Below are 22,096 nucleotides of genomic sequence, written 5' to 3'. Positions count from 1 at the left end.
ATGGTTACAAAGGTGGTTTCACAAACAATGTATGACAAGAAATCCTATTCTAGTCAATAATTCAAGAAGTTATTTTATATAACTATATAAGGAAAAAATACAGGAGACACTGAAAATGTGTTTATTTTGCCATAAAATGTGGGAAATGACAAATTATATGTCTTAGATATTCATATAAAATAAAGAAGTTATTTATGTAACAAATTTTTTTTTAAAAAGACACTAAAAGATACTGTGTTTTTTTGCCATAAAATGTGGGAAATGAGAAATTCTTTGGCTTTTAAATGATAAAGGCTTGTTGTTGTTCTTCTCTTCTTCCATACAACAAGTCAAACATAAGTTATGAACTGCTCTGTGGGCGCAGATGTCTTTTCTTTATCAGCTACACACGCTTTGTAGGTGACTGTAAATCTGACCTGACAACATCTGTTTTATTGACTATCATCATCACTATAAAAATCCTACATAAAAATATATATTCTTATTTACCTGTCACTAATATTGTACATTGAACATATCGTGTCTTGTTGTAAAAAACAGCAGTGGTACAGTGTTTTTACAGCTGTAAAAAACTACAGGACTTGAATGCTTCACTGTTCTACAGATCTTCAAGCTCCACAATCTTAAAAGCAACACAAGATTTTATATTTTATCTACAGTTGTGAAAGCAAGATACTGTAGGCTAAGAGCATAACCTTAGTCATACTCTGTACTGTGTAATATATCCTGGATGAACCTTGTGGGAGGCCTCTGGAACTGAGACCCTCTCTCTTTGCATGGAGTCCTATGCCAGAACACTACATGACAAGGTTTGCTGTGTAATCATGTGAGTATAGCATCATCTGAAATAACTAAGGTCTGAAAGATTTTGATACAGAGCACCTCTTCAAGACAAAGATCCAAGTTCGATGTTCGGCCCTTCTGGTGGTTTATGAGGGTCAGGGCAGCTGGCATGTTCCTGGTTAGTTAGAAAAGTGTGATTGAGCATTTCATAACCACAAACCACTACCTTACATATCACCGCTCTGTGAAAAAAGATCTCCTTTTCCTTGGATGTTTGGAGGGTAAACCCTACATTGCCTGACTGTAGGGAAATGGGCTGTACAGTCATTTTTCTCTGGGCTGCCAGGCTCGTTACATCACTCCGTGAAGACACGCCTTTTTGGGTGGTGACACAACCGAGGGAAAGTGCTCGGAGGGGGAGGGGTGTCCCGTCGGCAGGCACACAGACAGCAGGCAGCAGCTGCAGCGAGAGGACCCGGTGCCGCTACTCTGCATTAAAACATTTACATTACGACTTTTTAAGCTCCGAAACACACACAACAGCAACACACACACGACATCTAAAATGGTAGACCGCGAGCAACTGGTGCAGAAAGCCAGGCTGGCCGAGCAGGCAGAGAGGTATGATGATATGGCAGCTGCCATGAAATCGGTAAGTAGGCTTTCTCTATAGTGACCTTTCTCTTTTGGACCTTTTTTTAAAAAAAAAAAAGATATCTGTGTGTAATTGTGTAAATGTGTAACAGCTAGGTTAACTAGCAGTAGGGCAGTAAAACGCAGCCAAGGGACTGTGCCTCTGTGTTGAAGCACATTTTGACTTAAGCGGATAAGCCACAGAAAATTGGTGTATGAAAGTTCTGATTAAAGACTTTATTTATGATAAAGACACAGTAATGAGCAGAATAAAGGGCTGGTATAGTGGGATTTGGGCAGCATCATTTTGAACAGGACTGCAAGGCCCGTAAAGCCTATGTTCACATTTCCCCAGGCTTTCCAGGGGATATTAGTTACATGGTTTGGTTATAATGAGGATCAGTTGAGGTGATTAATTCACAGTAAATCCAACGGGTTTATTGGCGGTGTGTTGCGGTGGATTGTGGTTGTCTGAAATGCGGACTGTTTGATCTTGGGGCGGTGCCTTTGGCCGGACTCCTTTATAAACGGCCGGGCTGCTCGGCTGCGAAAGAACCGCGGGGAATAGCGCAGGAAAATAACGCAAAGACGTGATTTAATCGTCTGTCTAGAGGTAAATGTGGGTTTAACAATGAAAGAGCACCAAAGGGGGATCACGTCGAAAAGATGCGCATAGTGGCAGAGGACGAGCTAGGTGGTACCATGATGATGAGAGTGACATCGTAGGCTGCGCTGATGGCCGTGTTCCGGTTTGCATGATGCTGAGCACCAAAGAATGAGCCACGGATTCAGAGTGTAACGCCGCTTTTCTGTAGCCTGGTGTGGAGGAGCAGCTCAGCTCCGTCCTCTCTCACCGCCACACTTGTAACTGGCGCATTGGAAAGAGCAATGTTGGCTGAAGGTTGATCGCAATCGATTTGCGCAGAAGCGGCGCACAAACTACGGAGCGTTCACCTTTCCAGACGTGGGTGTTGGTGGACGGACAGCTTTCCAGAAAGCTCTGTAGATGTCATATTGCAGCAAAAGCTCTTCTTCTTTTTTTCCCCCCCTTGTCTGCGAACTGTAGCATGACGGGCTGCCTGTATTAATCGATGCTGTGTGGCAAGCGCATCCCTGCGTCCTCGACCTCTTCCAGCAGGTTCCCACACAGAGGCGTGCCGCAGCATCTGCCAAGATGCAGCACAGGCCCACCCGTAGTGCACCATTTCATAGGCAGCCTTTTATCACAGCTTCACAAAGGCTGCATCTCACTCCATCATCACTACCTGGACAATAGCATCATAGAGGAATGGACAGACTGGCAGAGGAAGTCTAGGAATGGTGTGATGTGTGACAAGGCCCTTTATTTCAGAGATGAGCCTTAATATCCTTGTGGAGGCTCATATTGTGTCTGTGGTCACTAATAGTGACTTTAAGTGACAATATAAGAATTTCTTGTTGCCTTTTTTATTTCATAATCAAAGTTATTGTAGTTCTTTTTGTCATATTTGTATAATTTTCATCTAAAAATGATCATAGATTTACTCACCTTATTTTTTTGTAAGACTCATACCTGTTTGCTTTTGTTAACAAGGCCGGTTCTACCAGCAGCAGCCTCAGCACAGGCCTCAGCTGTGTAGGGCAGTGGTTGTGTTTAACAGCAGAGAGAGCAAAATTAGTGGAAGCTACTTTTTCTACATCGGCTTCAACTCCAGGAGTCAACAAGTCAGCTGTCAGCAGTGTTTAAAGGCCACAGTGTGCCCTGCTCTTTAGGACCAGACTGTAACGGTAATACCACAGGGGGGCCGGGCTCCACCCCTTCCAATTTATGCCGAGTCAGAGAGAGAGCTGCCCCTCACCCAGCCAGTCTCTCTGCAGCACTGGGCAGTGGGGTGTGTCTGCTGCCTCGCCCATCATTTTTGAGGGGAATCCCTTGCCACTGCAGGCATGGTAACGGCACCGGTGGCAACAGAACCAAATAACCAGGATCACAGAACGCGATGCTGCGCCCATCCTCAGGAGGACTTTAACGCCTCAGAGAACAGGATCCAGGCACAACCAAAATTAATGATAATGTTGATGGGCTGCTGTTAGCACTGTATTTCCACCACCGCCCTTGTCAGATTAGAGTGAAGTAGATATGAGAACAGCATATCTCATTTATGTGTTCACAGCATCATTAACAGAGTTCCTAATCTCTTTAAAAAGAAATCAACATTTACTGAAGAGCATAAAAGTTTTTGTAATTATCTGGGAAAGGCTTTTATCTAGTTGGGAGCTAGAAATCATAAAGCAGTGATTTCATACCAACAGTAAATGAGACACATTGTTAGTGCTCTTACTTTATTTGTCTGAATTTGTACATCCAACAAAAACGTCCCAGCAGCCGGACGTTGTCAAGTCTCCATGTTTTCCTAAAACCATTTTTAGGAGCTGCTTGTCCTCTTTCTGTCTCTCGGGGACACACATGAGTCCAAGTAACTAACCAGTCACAGTTCAGATCAATCAGAAGTTGTGTCACCATTGTGCGTTCTGTTGTAATCTATAGAGCACAGTTTTTGCTATGTGTGCGTCTTCAACTTGCATTAAATTTACTGTGTGCTTCTGTTGGCTTCGGACCAAGAGTCAGGAAATAGAATCAGGGCCCCGGACTTCTGAAAGAAAAAGCCATATTAAGTGAAAATGATATTTATAGTTATTCAAAAAATGTTTTTGACGATGAATTATTGAAAGAAATTCACGAAAACCGCTCGGAAAAATGTGTGATTTGTCCCACAATAATGTGGTAAATGTTAGGACTTAAAAAAATCGGGAAGCAACTCAAACGTCTGACTTTCAAATACCGTGATGAAGATGAAGATGATACCATCACAAAATTATCCCAGAGTTAAAATCTTAGCTGTCCATCAGGTTTCACCTGGAGAGCATTCAAAATAAAAGCTGACAGACTCTCAGTCATGCCACGATCCATTTACACAGCAGCGTGTAGTTTACTGTCTATACGACAAAATGTTCATGCAGTTGACCATTGATGAGGATTTTGTTTTTAAGAGTAATTTTTGAGCGTGACTGTGAATATTGAATATTCATGTAAGAAGATCTCAGTACTACAGTATGCATATTTGATGAAACTATTACATCATAGTATCCACATGGGCTCAGCGCCTCAGCCCTGTAATACAGTATGATTCATTCTTTAAGGCCGGTCTAATAAACTTCAATCAATACACCCATTTTAATTTTAAGAAATGTATTTCCACCATTTATTGAGATTTATGAGTGTGTTTTTCTGCCTGGCAGGCAGCCTGTGCTTCCTTTCATTTTCATTCACCATTAAAATCAACATGCAGAGACAAAACAGAGATATATAGTTTTAATAATACTGATAAAAGCAGCTGCACTGAGATGCACTTTTTGAGCCATGTTCTCAATTTTATCGGGGGAAAATTTTAATTTTGATAATTTATGATTTAATAATAATGATCATTTTCAATGAAAAATGGATACCATTACAATTTGAATTTAGTGACTTCCTGTTGTTTCTCCCTCAGTTTAGAGGGGGATCAGCTGAATTTATCAGTTTCAGGACTTTAAAAAAAAACAAATCTACAATTGTTACTTCTCTTTAGCTCTTTTTTTTTTAATTAGCCAGGTCATAGACACATGTTTAAAATAACATTAGTTAAAATCCCCATGTTGATCAAAGCAGGACAGTGTCTTTAGTCTTTGTCTGTAGATTTTACTTTGCTACTCTACCAACCAAACCCAACCAAATAACCCACCATAGAGTTAATCCATAATTCTTTTAACACCGACCTGTGAATACGTCATCTTACATGTCGACCATTATTCCCATATGATGTGAACATGACTCCATTATTGTGAACCAGCTATCTCACACACACACACACACACACACACACACACACACAGCTGGAGAGCTTACTGCTGTGTCTTAGGAAGTGCATGGCACAGAGAGCCAGAGCTTCCATCAGCCTTAATGAACTGAATGCATTATTGTCCCATAGAAGTTGCTTCAATGCATTAACAGATACACTGTGCTGCAGCTGCACGTACGTATGTTTAATATATATTGACTATGCTGTGTAGTGTGTTGCTGCATTGGATAAAGAAAGGGTGGACACTATTATCCACATGTGTGTTAATGTCAGGGTGAAGCGGAAAAGCTAATTATCCAGCTGCCGTCATTTAAACGATTTTAAGATAAGCTGTAAAAACAGATGTTTGTTCAATAAAGCGTTTCCCACACATGCACGTGTGTAATCACAGATATAGTCCAGTCCCAGGCCATATGCTGTGTGTGTGTACCAGTCGTGAGTGATCCGGGAGGTTCCGCAGGACCCAACACAAACGTTGCGGGTGCGGGATATGTTTGCTCCAGTGTGGGTGGGACTGAGCGGTCAGCATCTTCTATTGCAGGATGGCAGCAGAAATGTAATATATAAAAATATGACAGGCTGTTATTGTTGGACTTAACTATCCGTACACTGTACATGTGTATGTGTATGGAACCGTATACCACCACATGCTGAAATAAACCAAATAACTATTAGTTTCTCTTGTGGACGGTTACATTTAAACATCAGAAACATTTCTTAAAATTGCCAGAAAAAAAAGCATCACTGCTACTCTGAGGTCTGACACCACAGCATCTGCTATGGGAAACAACATAAGTTAGTAGAAAAACATGGAGTTGATCCATAGTATTTTTAGCGACTTTGAGTTCTCTTAAATCAGAGTCCTTGGGCTACCTGTGTCTTATTTTTGCAGCAGGACAAATTTTCAATAGAAAGCATTGTTGTGTGCAGGAGCGATCAAAATCTCCACAGGGGTGGGTGTGAGTGGGATGGTGCAGCTTGTGGGAGATATCTCCGAGATCAAATGAGATTTCTCGTCTCAAAATGTGGCCACGATGTGAATGGAAGACTGATTTTTTTAATTTGACAGCTGCGCTCAGCTTCATTTCAGATACAGTCGGTGTTATAAACTAGGAAATGTGGGTTATAGCCCCAGAAAAATGAAAGTGTCTTTGCTCAGACTCCATTTCCTGTTGTAGTTCATCCTCATTATCCTCATCTTACAGTTTACGGGGAATGAAACTTCTGGGTTATTTTTTATTTTGTCTGAAGTATGAACACCCTTCTAAATCTCAGGCCAATTATTAATGCGGCCAATGTCATCTCAGGACATTTTCAGGAAGTTCCAAAATGTGTCTTGACTCAATGTTGAGTCACAAAGGCACTACGAAAAACACCCACCTTACCCACCTACATGCACCATAATCAGGTTCATTTCACAACATCTAAGAGCCTCACTTACATCTGCAGCAGGATGTGCACAACTGAACTGAGTGATTCTCCTCTCCAAGTTCAACAGCTCCTAATTATCTTGTAGCATCATTCAGTTGCTCTGATGTCTGCTTTTCCTTTTGCTTACTCGTTTTAAGTGAGTGCAGGGACATTAATGCAAGTGGCATCATAAAGCATCGCATTGACCATGACCTTCAGTTGTATTACAGTCCAGCAGAAAGGAAGGACAGCTAAAAGAGGTAGAGAGCATTCATGTAGCTACTGAAAACATCTTTTGCTGTCGAGGGGGAAAGCTTGTACAGACTAGTGTCTGCTTGTAGGATATTTACATTTCTCCTCTAACAAGCTTTTGTTAACACAAAATTACCAAAACATTTTTATCCCACACACCTGAAATCTTGAGAGAATTTCAAGTTAAAGCTCAGCTCATCAGCAAGGTGTTATTAAAGCTGCCGTGTGAAGGTTTTTTTTATAGTAATAATTATACCTTATTTGTATAGCACTTTCAATACGATTAACAAATTGCTTCACATGAGTAAAATATAAAACATCCAAACAAATCAAAGTGAAAAATGTGTCTTAAAAAGTGAAGAAGAATAAAATGGGGAACTGACTCCGAGAGTCGTTCTTCCAAAGTTTAGGGCCCTGAGAGCAAAGGCCCCATTTTCTCTGGTTTTCAAGCTAGACCTCGGAATGGCCAGCAAAGTTTTTGGTTTAATGTAATTTGTTAATTAACCTAAGTTTTATATGATTTGAATTTGTTTTGCGGGGGGACCAAGGACAATGACATCAGATTTTGTATGATTTGATTGTAAGAAATTGTCTGATATCCAGGATTTTATTCAGTAAGGCAGCTGTGGAGGGTTGCTATGTTGGACTGGTCACCGGCTCTGATTGGTAGGTAAAGTCGTGTATCATCAGCGTAGCAGTGAAAATGGACATTGTTTTTGTGGATGATGTCGCTGAGAGAGAGAGCATGTAAATGGCAAATAAAATCGGACCCAGGATTGAGCCTTGGGGGACACCGTAGGTTGAGTTAGGAGAGGATGAGACTGAGCCAGCCATCAACACAGAGAAACATCTGTTAGAAAGACAGGATCTGTTGTGATCTACTGTGTCGAAAGCAGCGCTGAGGTCTAACAGAACTAAGATGGAACAATCACCTGCATCTTCAGCCAATAAAAGGTCATTGCAAACTTTAAGAAGTTTGCAGTACTGTGGAATGATCGGAGGCCAGACTGGAATATTTCAAACAGACTTTTTTTTCCTAACAAACTCAAGTTATGCTTACTCATCAAAACACATTGCTCCATACTCCACTGGGTGCCTTGACGCTGTGTGATTTTCAGCTGTTTAAGACATAAACTATCACGAGAGAAACCTGGTAAAATCTGTGGTCGTCAACCCAAAACAATGGTCCTCGATCGCACCGTGAGAAACATCCATGACAACAGATTTGGCAACCAAAGACAACCCACGACAAAATTCAGACAGTGACAGAAATTTAGGAACAAATTCAGTAAATTTTGTAAATGCTGTTTTTGAATAAAGTTAGTACAAAAACAAACAAACAAACACACTTTTCCCTAGCCTCTGCCGGGTCCACACTCTTTTTCTCCTTCTCCTCTCTTGTGCTTTTTCAAATATGTACAAGCACACGTTCCTGGTGGATGACTTTGCTGTTTGAGTGCTACCAAAATACTTCTACCAAAATAAAATTATTGTCACTTCAATAACTTTCCAGAGTTGTAAAATCCTTCTTGCTGTCTGATAAGCCTTCAAAGGCATTAACCGGTCAGATAAACTGGACTTCCTGGATTTGAATTTCATTGTCTCACCAGTACCTGAAGCAACACGTCCCCACCAACACAGACTCTTTCATTTTCTAAATTCAGGGCAGTTTTCAGTCTCAACGCCCACTTAAAGTTCAAAATCTTTTTCCTCGGCATTTAAACAAGATTCCATTCACAGATGAATTGGATGAGATATGGCAGCAGTGTCTGCCAATATGTAGTACTCACAGATATATTCCTTCAGTAAGACTGTAGTAGTGACGGTGGCACGATTACCAGAGCACAGTAATGCTGCCTAAGTACTGGCATGGTCACAAGAAATCAAGAAATGTTTTATCATTTTAAGAGTGGGTTTTAAAAAATTTTATTTTTTTAAATTTCTTCCCTATTTTAGTTTTTTCTTTAGTTTTTCTTCTTAGTTCATGGAGTGAAATGTCGCTTGACGCTTTAATGTTTATAGAAGAATGGTTGAAGTTGTTCTTTTATTGCTTTGGCACCATGATGACGGTTATTTGTCGGGGATTTCATGCACCTGAATGAGTTTACAGGGTTATTACCTGGAAAGAATGAAAAGAGTGATAGTGACAAGGTCTGACTCCCTAGTAGATGGACCAACTCTAAAAATACAACTGTGACACATCAGCCTGTTTCCCTGAGACAGCCTATGACTGAGTGTTAGTAATACAACTACCCAATAAGCCTAGCACTCTCACTGTTGGTAATACTGTTAGTCAGTATGTGATGAGACTGTAGTGACACCAGACTGTGATCTGAAAGTCAAGAATTTACAGAAAACCCAACACCGTCATTTATTTTTATTCTCCTAATGTGAGTTCATTGTAATTATACAGCAGATAACTATTAATATAAACAAGTAACAGTGTAATATTATTATATTCAGTCAGATCTTTTCTGTGTTGTTATAGAAGTGAATGGGCAATACTGTCATAACCCATCTGTAAGAACACATCTGCCTCTGACAGCAAAGGCTCAGCAGGAAAACTGTGGGCTGAACACGACAGTCGTGTGCACACATTATAGTGTTTTATTATTACATTACAACATTTTGTGTGTCTTATTTTTGGATATCAGCTGAAATCACATAAAACCTACTGTCACACGTAGTAGCTTAGCAACAAAGCTACCTGTGGCTCCATCTCCACCACCATTACTAAGACATGCACATACACTGCCTCGCATGCCCCTTTTCTTCGTGCCAGGCTCTTTGTAGCTAAACCAGCTAGCCCTATTCACGCCGCCAGTGACGTCAGGTGGTCCACGGCGCCTTTGTGCTCTGCTGCCAGAAAGAGGGTCAGCGGGGGGGTTGTCACATCAGGTTTGGAGAGTGAGAGCAAATGAGCAAGGAAAAGACAGAAGGAAAGCGTGGAGCAGGAAGAAAAATGGGGAGCTGTGGGACTGTGGCAAGCGTTCATTAGCCTCCCCCAGCCCTGCAGCTCTTACTGTGTCTCTCCTGTGGATATTAATGGCCATGCAGAGAGCTGTCAAAGAGGAAGTTATTGATTGTCCTGCCTGGCCTTTGTTTGTATTAACACTCAGTTGTTTAGAAGTTTGACTGCCTTGTGTAAGGATGAGTCACGAGAGAGCAGGCGCAATTGATGAGCTTTATGGGTAGACAGAGCTCTATTGTCATCCCTGCACCACAGCTTCCGTCAGGGCTTTCTGCTCACCCTGCAGCCTTCTGAAACAAAGGCAGCCATGTTTTTACAGACGGGTTGTTTAGGCCTCGTTTTTCTGACCTCTCTGTTGCTCTGGTGCTGACCCAGTCATCTGGTTACATTTGCTGGAGGTCAAATACTCGTTTAACCTAATTGTAATCTAATGGGTTGAGGTATAGAGGAGTAAAGAGCCGGGGCTTTGCCTCAGGAATGACTAATGGGGTGCAGGGTTACTTTCTCCTGAGCTTGTAAGTGGGATAATTACGCAACGGATGCCATTTTACTGTCTGCCAGTACAGAGGCTATTTAAGTTATGACAGTTGTAAATTTTACAATGTTTTCTGTTGAGACACTCCTTAGTGAACAAGCATAAACGTCCCTGTCCTGTTTAAAGGCTGCATTGTGCATTATTGCAAAATAAGGAAGGAACAGCATACAGATGGACAAGTCATGTGATATGTTTTCTTCCTCTGAAGAGTGTGATAGTCATCTGTAAATTTCATGGCAATCTGAACTCTAGTTATCTCTTGGTCAGTCATTCGGTCATCAGTATGGCAACAGAGTAAAATGTCCACGTATTGTTTGAAACAGATTTTTATAAAAGTAATCTGCCTTTTTAGATTTTGTTGGAGTCTAGAGCCATACAAGCAACGTTGTGACTTGTGACTTTGTACTTGTTAAGTTAAATGCTTATTATTAGCAGCAACATTAACTAACATTTGTCAGTGAATGTCTGTGCCAAATTTCATGACAGTTGTTAAGATATGTCACTCAGATTTTGTGCCAATTCATCCAGGAGATGTCAAGATGTTTCACTGGATAAGTGAAAACTTTTACATTCTACAGTCCCAGCAGTGATAGTGTATAGTAGAGGAAAAGTCAGCGGATCTCACAAGTCAGTGGGAATCGTCCTCTGGGCACCATGAATGGCTGTAATGAATTTCATGGCAATCCATCCAGTCGTTGCTGAGGTAGAAAGTGTTGTACCCACTGACACTTTCATCCAATATGTCATGTTTTCATGCTTAAAGCTCCAGATCTGACAGTTTGATGGTGGTGAGGAAAGCTCATATATTCAGCTCATGGACGGTTCATCCCGCAGGGATGTGTTCAGTAAACAGACGGAGCAGACAGACCGTCTGTCTGACATCACCATCCTCATGACTGGAGTGAAAAGGTTGCTTGTGGTCTTGGAGTCGTCTCATGTTTCCCTCTGTACGAGTTGGTTTTAAAGGTGCGAGATATGAAGTGGCTTGTTTGCACTTGTTTCCACCCACAGTGCTGCAGCTTCCTCCATACCATCAGCCGTGTCAGCATCCTTAGTATTCGTAGCTTGTGGCCATTGTCTCCAGCAGAGACAATATGGTTCTCACAAACGGAGCAGATTTTACAGTTACCATGGAAACGAGAGATTGCGCATCATTGCGACATTTGCCCTTTGCCCTCTGCTCCTTCCCTTTTTCAGGTCAAGTAATCTTATTGATAAGTGTGGTCGGGTCTGCTGCTTTGATTTGTACTCCATGTAGCACTGAGCTCATACGATCACAGTGAGAGATGGGTGCAGACGTATGTAAGTGTTTACGTATGCTGAGAATGAGTTTATCAGATGAGCACATGATTAGTCATACATCTGTGTCAATAGAAACTGTAGTAACAAGTGCAACATGGATTAGCAGCTACCGTATGCCTCTGGAGTCGAACCACAGCAGAGTGACACAGCTGCTAGCTCATAGTGACTGTGATGCACCTCAAAGGTCACAGGATTAAGCTTTCTACTGCGTCAGTGTCCTTGAGCAACGCGCTGAGGCTCTGCCATGTGTTGAGGATACTGCGTATCACCCTATCATGCAGTGCAACCTCTGGAGAATGTTTGTCTTATTATGTGATTAAAAAGTTACAACCGTGACACGTTAGTGCTCCTCTAACACAGTGGCAGCAGGGTGTGACCCCTCCCGGTTTTACTGTAATAGTAGAAGGGGCTCTAAGAACTGCAGTGTCAGTCTGCTGGTTGGTCTGTCCACCACTTTGGTCCAGACTGAAATATCTGAACAACTATGAGATGGATTGCCATGAAATTTTGTGCAGGCATTCATTGTCCTCAGAGGACGGATCCTGTTGACTTTTGTGATCCTCAGATATTTTTTTATCTAGCACCATTTTTTTTATCTAGTTAACAGTTTGGACTTGTGAAATATATTGATAGCCATTGGATGGATTTCCATACAAGTTTGTACATATTTTAACGACCCCTAGAGGATGGATCCTGATGCTTTTGGTGATCCCCTGATTTTTTTTATCTATTGCGCCACCATGTGGTTCTGGATTGTGGTCGAGTGGAATATCTCATCAACTATTTGTTAGATTGTCATGATGGGGATGGCTACACGCATTCATGTTCTCCCTGGGATGAAGTGTAGGAACTTGGTTTGTGACCAAATACCTGCAAAGCTAATGACATTCCCATAGACCTCAGCTGTACTACTCTAACCCTCTAATTCAAATGTTAGCATGCTAATATGCTAAACTAAGATGAAAAATATGGTAAATGTGAGAATGTGTTTTTCAAAAGTGACTTTTACTTTTTTTTTTATTGCTTAATTTTCCTCTATTTACACATTCAGTAAATTCACTTTTATACTTATATATATAAATATATATACAGTCCCATCAGTTTTAAACCCCGAATGTAATTTTATGTCGACCGATATAGTTCAGTAAGGGCTTTGTGCGGAGCTGTTCCACATGATCGGCTGGGGCCCCCTGCTCTGGTATGCTCATGGAACTGAATTCTGTGCTGAAAAAGAAAGTAACAACAGGCTTTATACTGAGAAAAGGTCTGTAAAGATGCCTCTGCTGCACAGTCCCAGTGGGGTATAAAGGATTAAATCCTCCAGCCAGACACAGGCCTGTCAAAACAAAACAAAACCAGCTTTCAGACCTCTGGACAGCCAATCAGGAGTCACTTCAGAGGATGATGTCAGTGTGCTGGAGGCGCGGCTTACCCTGCTGGATGCACTGACTGTTGTCTTGGGTGTTGTAGAGTTTGTCTGGAGCCATCTGTGACACTTTTTAGAGTTGTAGCTTTGTGTTTTAATCGCTTATGTTGCCCTGCACCTTGTGATGTGCAGAGGATTTCATAGTTTTTTGTGTGTATAGTCATATTTTATCAGATGTTTTACAAATTCTAATTGTTCTGTTGTCAGCTGTTGAATGTTTGTGACATATCCACATATTTGATGTAAAATGCTAATGCCTGCACATTCTTCTTTGTGTGTTTTAGGTCACAGAGCTGAATGAAGCATTATCCAATGAGGAGAGGAACCTGCTCTCCGTGGCCTACAAGAACGTGGTTGGGGCGAGGCGTTCATCCTGGCGCGTCATCTCCAGCATTGAGCAGAAGACGTCGGCCGATGGCAATGAGAAGAAGATCGAGATGGTGCGGGCCTACCGGGAAAAGATCGAGAAGGAGCTGGAGGCCGTCTGCCAGGACGTGCTCAACCTCCTCGACAACTTCCTGATCAAGAATTGCAACGAAACGCAGCACGAGAGCAAGGTGTTCTACCTGAAGATGAAGGGCGACTACTACCGCTACCTGGCCGAGGTGGCCACGGGGGAGAAGAGAGCCTCAGTCGTGGAGTCCTCTGAGAAGTCCTACAGCGAGGCCCACGAGATCAGCAAGGAGCACATGCAGCCCACCCATCCCATCCGCCTGGGCTTGGCTCTCAACTACTCCGTCTTCTACTACGAGATCCAGAACGCCCCCGAGCAGGCGTGCCACCTGGCCAAGACCGCCTTCGACGACGCCATCGCCGAGCTGGACACCCTCAACGAGGACTCCTACAAAGACTCCACTCTCATCATGCAGCTGCTACGAGACAACTTGACGCTGTGGACGAGCGACCAGCAGGACGACGAGGGAGGAGAGGGCAACAATTAAAGAGTCCAAAACCTCATTCTGCCAAAACAACACAACACGCGCGCTCACAAATGATGACAAAAATAATAATAATAGTTAAAAAAAAGTTCTTAGAAATTTAAAAAAAAGGGAGGGTGGGAGGGGGCAGTGGAACATCGGCGGCCAATTTAGCTGATGGTACTAACGCGGCTGCTGTTCTTTATTTTTCCACAAATTAAAAGTGAAAAAAATGTAGGACGAGGGAAGACGATTTTAGTTTGAGAAATAACCTACAATTAAAAAAAAATAATAAAACAATGAAACCCCCTCCTTGATAGCCTCTGCAGCATTTGCCAAAATACCACTTTAGAAGCAAGAGGTATGTCATTCATCACAGTGTGACTATTGGGTAACGATACCTTCACACTGGCAGAGACTGGTCTTATCGCGCAAATGAAGCTGAGCTGTCTTATTGTATTTGGTGAGGGGAGGAGCATTCAGAAATTGAGTTCCGATGCTTGAGCAACAAGAAAATTAAAGTAACTTTGAATGTCATGGCCTTGCTTAGTGAGAGAGAAAGACAGACAGACAGACAGACAGAGAGAGAGAGAATGAGTGAGAGAGCAGACGGGTTACAGACGGGAGGTGAAGACGGGCTTTTAGGGGTGTCGAACTTCATCGCGTAACTTCAAACGTACCCGACATCTTAAGTTGCACCACACTACGATCTCTTGAGTGAGAAGCAGGTTGTCTCTGTTATTGAAGATGACATAAAAAAATGTTTTTGTTTGCTTTGTGTCAGGTATGTGTCCAGCTCAGTCACACAGTCATACTGTAACTAAAAATACAGATTCATAAAGTAAAGTTAGTGCAGCTTGTCCCTCTCATGTGCTGATGTGCTTTATTGAATAAATTAACTGTTTTTGGACACCTAATTCTTATTGTCAGTATTGTTGTTGTCCATAACAACTTCTATTGGGTCCTTACGCTTATAGGGAACAATTTGATTCACAAAAATCCAGATAGCAAAATTAAAATGAATGGAAATTTTAACCGATGAAAATGATGAAACAATAAGTGAGTCCACCCTTATTGTCCAAGTTATGCTATCTTCATAACGAGCAGTGGGATCTGAGAAACGGCACCCGGAGCCACAGACTTGATTAGTCAACTAAGTACAATTTGTGGATAGAGCACATGCAATGTCAAGTGGAAGCTCTAAAAGCAGATTTGAGGTTTGTGGATTTACTTTGTCTTCAGTTTCTTCTTGGTCAAGAAATGCACTTGCCTATTATACTGTTTCTTCAGTGTAAGATGATAACTGCTCCAATATTCTCCATAATACAATATTGTGCATGCTGGTGATGTATTTATACAGTAGCTTCAATTTATTAACTTATACTGTAGATGTTATGTATTCATATGAACATGGAATTACTAGACCTTAATCGGATTATTTTCTATTTATTTCTTTTTATTGCGATTGTTAGCTAGCTTATTTTAATCTGTGTTTTCTTTACTCCATTTGCTGAAGTACGCTATACCAAAACAGTGATTGTTAACAATAAATTGATCTGTTACGGACATCGCTATGGTGACATGCAATTCTTGGCAAGGGTGACAGAAAGTGAAGAAAAAGATACTGTCTTGTGATAGTCGACATTGGGAGGTTGAGGTGTTTATTAGTCACAAGAAAAATCATGACAGTTCAATAAAATACAGAAGATAAAAGTAACCCGGCTACATTTGGTGTACAGTAAACACAACCCAATAAAGTGAAAATGAAGTCTCTCCGTGCCATGAAGGAAATGTTTTTAGTGCAATAAGTGTTATCGAGAACCTTCTTCACCAAACACTGCACAAGCCACGGCTGACACAAACCGCACACCCACCACTCAGTCAGCACAGAGGGGGAAGATGAGCTGTTTCAGTGAGGACGCTCGGTGGTCAGAGCTGGGAGAAGGATTTATTTAAAGGCAGCAATACCACAATGTAAACAATGTAAGTAAAAATACATAAGTATTACCAGCGCAGCGTACTTACAGTATGGGACACAGAAACAGACTGTTGATGACACAGAGTGGCTCCCAAAGGTCTTTTTAAATCTTGTGCATAAAAGATTTTAAGTTTAAAGTCAAATGATGATTTTGTGCAACAAGATTTTTTTTTTTTTTTTTGTTGTAAAATACATGACTTATTACTGATCATTTAAACTACTTTATAAACAGTTGAGTTCTAAGGTCCCTGCTCCACCACAGCTATATTTTGATTTCAACTTCTCTCTCAATATCCTGTTGTTCTGTTGTCAGACAAGTTTCAGCGTTCTCATCTTTCCTTCTTATTACATGCAGCTTTCTCTCCTGGTTTCACTGCTGTGCACCACCCCGACCTGACCGCTAACTGCTGCTGTTCAACTCAAGTACAAGTACCTCAAAACTGTACTAACATAAAATACTTGAGTAAAAATATAATATAGTAGAGTCACTTTCCACAGTTGTTGGGGACCCACCTGGTTCCAACTGCGCCATTTAGATACAGCTGTTCTAAAAGAGACAACTTACACATGTGGGACTGTTACAGTTACAGTCATGTGTAAGGAAGGATTCACAGTTCATTAACCCACAAACACACATTTAAGAATCACCTGGCTCCAGTTACTCTTTAAACTGCACAGAGTCTGTTGGCCAGTCAATGACATTTTATAGACTTTAAATCTATTTTAAAGATTATTTAATTATTAAAAGATAATTGTCTGACCTATTGAGAATGATAATAATTATATTGTTTATCAATGTTTATCACTTGACACAGAAAATTAAAGCAGTTCTATAATATACAACTTTACAATAAATGGCCTCAATATAAACTAAAACGTGTCTTTAAACCAAGATTGTGACACTTTTCAAGACTGGGATCACAAGATGGAGGATTGAAGACCCATCATAGTTGATATTAAACTTCAGTGGTGCAAATTTCCAATAAATCTGTGATAAATCAAATTATGTAGACTGAGATGATATAGAGCGAAACCTCTGGTTTAATCCTGTCCTATTTATAAGATACAAAAATGAAGGAATCATAAAAGTTAATGCATGCCTGAACCAAATGTCATGAATGATGATCACCAAAGTCATTATCATTCGTCCTCTGGGGACCATGAATGTCTGCACAGCATTCAGCAGTTGTTGAGAGATTTGAAAAGAACATGCAACAAGGATAAATTTAGTCACCTCTGCATCATTCATAAACACTGACAGGACAAGGACGGCTGCATCGGCATCATCAAACTGAGCCTAAACTCATATATTTAAATTTGCATCCAGGTAAGTCACCTGAAAAAGAGAAAACTGTTTGAGCACAATGAAAACATTTCATGAAACCAGGAATGACTTCAGTCACAGGGGGAGAACTAATTGTTAGAAAAACATTCGACACCCTCACATCCGATTGGACAACTCTTGCTCTAAGGTGCCGTCACCGGCCAATCGTGGTCTGTTGCTAAGGAGAAAGAAGCCCACCACCTGCTCTCGTCAGCGCGCCGCTCAGAGGTCCCCGGTCGACACGCTCAGTGGGGATGTGAGGGCTTCTGTGGATCTGGTTCATCATTTATTAAAATGACATGTTGACACTGAAGGAGCCTGCGGTCGCTCTTAGACACTTGCTCTAGAGATGGTCATCAGGTTTGGAAGATTAAATGTCATTAGTTAGTGTTTAAGATGAACTGTAGGGTGACACCACAGAGCGAGGTTTACAGCAGTTTAGTTTACATCTGAAGGTAGTCATACTTTCACTGGCCTGCAGTCGTCTCAGGTCAGGTCAGAGAGTACTGCACAGCGGAGGGATGAACGACACCAAACTCTAGCTGTGGTCTAAACAGAGCCGGCAACTGGACTGATACTCTGCGACAGTGTGGGTCTTGGTGCAAAACACAGCTCTAATGTCTATTATTCTGTAAATATTCTCAATATCTGTCAAATTTTGCAACAGCCCATCAAATTTCACTCTTGATACTCAGGAGAGAAAAATCCATCACAAGATTTTTTATTGAATTCATATTCTGAATGTTCATATTCATTCTTAAATGTAAAATGTTTAGTTAGTCTCTTTTTTTTTCAGTCCTAAAAAGAAAATAATTTCCTCCACATGTTTGTTATTTTAGGGCCATGTGAGTGAGATGAAACCACTGAGGATACCATGTGAAGGTATGGAAACTGCAGTAACGTTACAGTATCATCGTTTTCTTTTAAAGTGTAAGTGAATATTTTTGTTCTAAAATTAGATGTTGACTACAGGCCTTAGTCACAGGAGACGTTTTGAGATGCGATCGCAGGAAAAAGCGCTGGTGTAAATAATATATTCATGGTGGCTGCATGCGCTCCAGGGTCCTGGTATTGTACACGCTGACTCACTGTCACAACTTACTGACACGTGACACATTGTTAACGTTATCAGCAACACCTCTGCTTTCCCTGCGACGACAGTCAGAAAATGTTGATTAAAAAAACACTGTAGTAATGATTGATTGTACAAAATGAACAGCAATATTTAAGTTATATATCATGAGCTTATTTATGTTGTGCTCATAACATTTTCCGATGTGGGATACAGAGAGAGCATGTCCGCTATATCGAAGTGAATTTCTTTTCACATTTGTTGAACTTCCTCTTGAATAATCTGCGTATAAAGCTGGTCCCTTGTCAGTGAGTGCAGAGAGGATGTGGAGATCTGAGAGGAGTCCAATCAGCAGCCTGGTCACTAATAGTGCTTCACGTGCGACAGCTCCCTGGTTTACGGCCTGGATAGCTCCTGGATTGATGGAGACTGGCATGAATAATTTAGACCTGCATTATAGTGGAAGGAAATGGTGACTCATGGAAGAGGAAAAGCTGAAATGCTAAGAGGTTTAGAGACTGCTGCCTCGTCTTAAGGCGGTGTCTGCCTGGCTGCTGTGAACGGCAGAGCTTCCACTCTGTGGCAGATACAAACACTGAATACATACACTGTAAATGAACATACAGTATTAAGGAATATGATGTAAAAGCAAGGACACTTTATTTTTCATTTGTGTGTATTTTATTGTTGTAGAACTTGCTCAGATCGAGCTAATGATAGCTGATAAAGTGTGTGTTAGTCACTACAGGTCTGGAACCATAGGGGGGGAAAAAAGCACCAGTCCACGTCCGCTATCTACCCTGTGTAACTATACAACATGCTGGAGGCTCGGTGCATAGCAGAGCACTCTATAAATAGATCTCCCCTGCAGCTTTGGAGTCAAGAGTAGAGTTAGTATGTGCATTAGTGTGCTGGCACGCACCATGAATGACTAGAAGTTGACAGGGGGGGAGAAAAAGAAGTGATGAAAACAAGCAGCCACTCAGTCACCAGTTGTGTTGCTACGTCTTTCATTTCATCCTGCAGTGACTGATGATTAACTGGAGGGACATGAACACATTTAGTGGAAGAACTGGCTTAATGTGCAGCTGAACAGTGTATTGATTGAGTCCTCAGCTCATATGGTTTGTTGATGTCATTTTCAAGCTGCCCCCTGGTTCCTCCACGTCTATGTTTTTCTACCTATGGGTGTCGACTAAGACATGCATAGGTAGAAAAACCTAAAAATGTGCAGCATGTTATAAAAATCCACCATGAAGGACACATTTCTTTTACAGTCTCGAGCGTCTTTCGCTTGATAAAACGAAATAACGCTGTTCAGGGACATTACTTTAGATTTCCCTCGGGTCACATGGGCATACAAATCCAAATGTGTTACTCATCTGTCTGATAAAGTCACATGAATATGTAATGAAAGGAGATATAAGATTTATGTAACTCTTGTTAAGGAATCATGGCAGTGATAAAAACCAGACAAACCACCCATCTCTGTGGGAAACTACTGCACATCCTGTACATTCATAACTGTAGCAGTCATACTATTTTCCTGAAGCCACAAATATAGATTTTAAGTGATTTACCCACTTAGAATCAGACACAGTGCAGGTCTATGTATTAAAGTTGAATATACTCTATATTGTAGATGTATCTTGACTTTCTGTCTGTGCAGCAGTATCATAATACAAAATGTGCCGTAATCCTCTCTGTTGTGAACAATCCTGAATTTGTGCTTCTTATTTTACATGCTTATATTTTCTGTGCTGTTTATTGGGCTTTTTTTTTTAAATGAAGGTTTTAAGTTGATGATAAATGTGAATTTAAAGTATCATCTGGTGAAACATTTAGTAGAATAATTAATTTGTTGACAGAAAATAGACAGAAGAGAAATTTGTTGAACTGTTGAGGTTAAGAACAAACAAACTGGGGCTACAGCCAGTAGACAGTCAGGCTCGCTCTCCACTCTCTCATTTCATTATAAAATCAAAATCGTTTGGCTTTAAGAGTTTAATTCTAACTCACCACCCTGGGCTCTGGTGACTTGTGATACATGCTAGAGACTAAATGATGTCTAATCAACATGATTACGGCCATGCTAGCAGCTCTGAGAGGCCGTACTCAGGCACAGTGATGCTAAATGCTAACATCAGTGGTGGCATGCTAATATTTAGCTAGCAGGTAAAATGTTTGTCATGTTTAGGTCATGTTTATCTCCGTTCAGTGTGTTAGCAAGCCAACATATGCTGATGCTAATTAGCATATGTGAGCAAACACAGAGTGCAGCTGAGGCTGATGGGAATGCCGTTAGTTTTGCAGGGATTTGGTCAAAAAACTGAATATTGGGCAGTGAAATTTTACAACAACGTTATTACAACTCTTCCTGAGAGGGGGATAAGTGTGTGGACCTAATTTCATTTCCCATCTGATGGTTGTTGAGATGTTTCACTCAAAACCACAAATGCCAACCTCATGGTGGTGCTGGTGGGAAGGTCGGGGGAAGAGCAAGGTCAGTAGGCTTCATACTAATCCATCCAATAGTTATCATTGATTATATTACAGTCTGGACCAAATGATAAGGACAGAAGTTGCCATCTCTACAGCTTAGAAATAACTGCTGGACGTTCTCCCAGTATCATGCACTCACAGTGTTTGGCTCCAGCTTACTCTGTAATATTCTCACTCCCCACTAGCATCCATGGTGCAATTGTTTTAAATGACCTTGTTCAGTCAAGAGTAGAGAGCAAGTCTCCATCAATTATTTATCTATGTGTGCATGAATAATTCACCAGAGACATGCTGTATGATGGAATTATGCAATTTTGGGAGTTATGACAAATGTCAGTGCAGATGCACAGAAGAAACGGCCACATTTCCCTGTATGTATGACACCTGTCTTATACATCAACTGCCTTATCACTTATTCTCCACTTCATAAAGTGTATAAAGTTGTCCACTGATCTGGAGTCAGTATCAGGACGAACTTGTATCATTCCTACACGGAGTCCTGTCTGCTCAAGGTCACTTAATTGGGAATTATTTTTAAAACTGAATTATATATAATATTACAGTGTGTGTGTTAGATAATAATAATGTGATAATATGAATAAAATCCTTTTCAGAGTTAATTTGATACTGATTGGCCTTTTCGGGGGCGCTGTAATTGCAGGATAATTGCAAATAGTGCTTCAGACACCGATGTTGTAATATTAATGAAACCTTGTCCATTCTGGCCCCGTGTCGGGGTCAGACAGTCTGACAGGGGCAATGTTGCAACAGCACTGAAGCATCGTGTAGGGCAAGGGCTGCACTCACTCCCTCACTCACTCACTCACTCCCTCACTCACTCACTCACTCACTCACTCACCCACTCACTCACTCACTCACGTTTCACTTGCTCTCTTTTGCATGGATGACCCCTCTGATGTATAATTTAGCAAAAGATACTGTATCATTAAGAAGCTTAGCATTTCCGTTTAGTTATTATCTTCCTGTTTCCAGACTCATAACAAACACAGCTGCTGCAGGATGCCACTCCCTTGAAGAAGAAGATCACTGATGTCATTTCACCTGCGTGCAAATAAACAGCAGGATTTGTATGTTAGAAAAAGAAGAGACTCA

At 41.2% G+C, this 22,096-nt stretch overlaps 1 protein-coding gene across 1 annotated transcript; it reads left to right on the top strand.

Annotated features, from left to right (window-relative positions):
* Nucleotides 1-1,192: 1,192 nt before the first annotated feature.
* ywhag1 (3-monooxygenase/tryptophan 5-monooxygenase activation protein, gamma polypeptide 1) lies at nucleotides 1,193-15,675 on the top strand. Its single transcript, XM_056397763.1, has 2 exons — nucleotides 1,193-1,435; nucleotides 13,475-15,675. Exons 1-2 carry the CDS (start codon nucleotides 1,349-1,351, stop codon nucleotides 14,129-14,131), a joined length of 744 nt encoding a protein of 247 aa, XP_056253738.1. The 5' UTR covers nucleotides 1,193-1,348; the 3' UTR covers nucleotides 14,132-15,675.
* The last annotated feature ends 6,421 nt before the right edge of the window (nucleotides 15,676-22,096 follow it).

This window comes from Seriola aureovittata, chromosome 15 (genome assembly GCF_021018895.1).
Source record: "Seriola aureovittata isolate HTS-2021-v1 ecotype China chromosome 15, ASM2101889v1, whole genome shotgun sequence".
NCBI lineage: Eukaryota > Metazoa > Chordata > Actinopteri > Carangiformes > Carangidae > Seriola > Seriola aureovittata.
The sequence above is the reverse complement of the archived record's forward strand: the minus strand, read 5'-3'. Positions and strand labels throughout refer to the sequence as shown.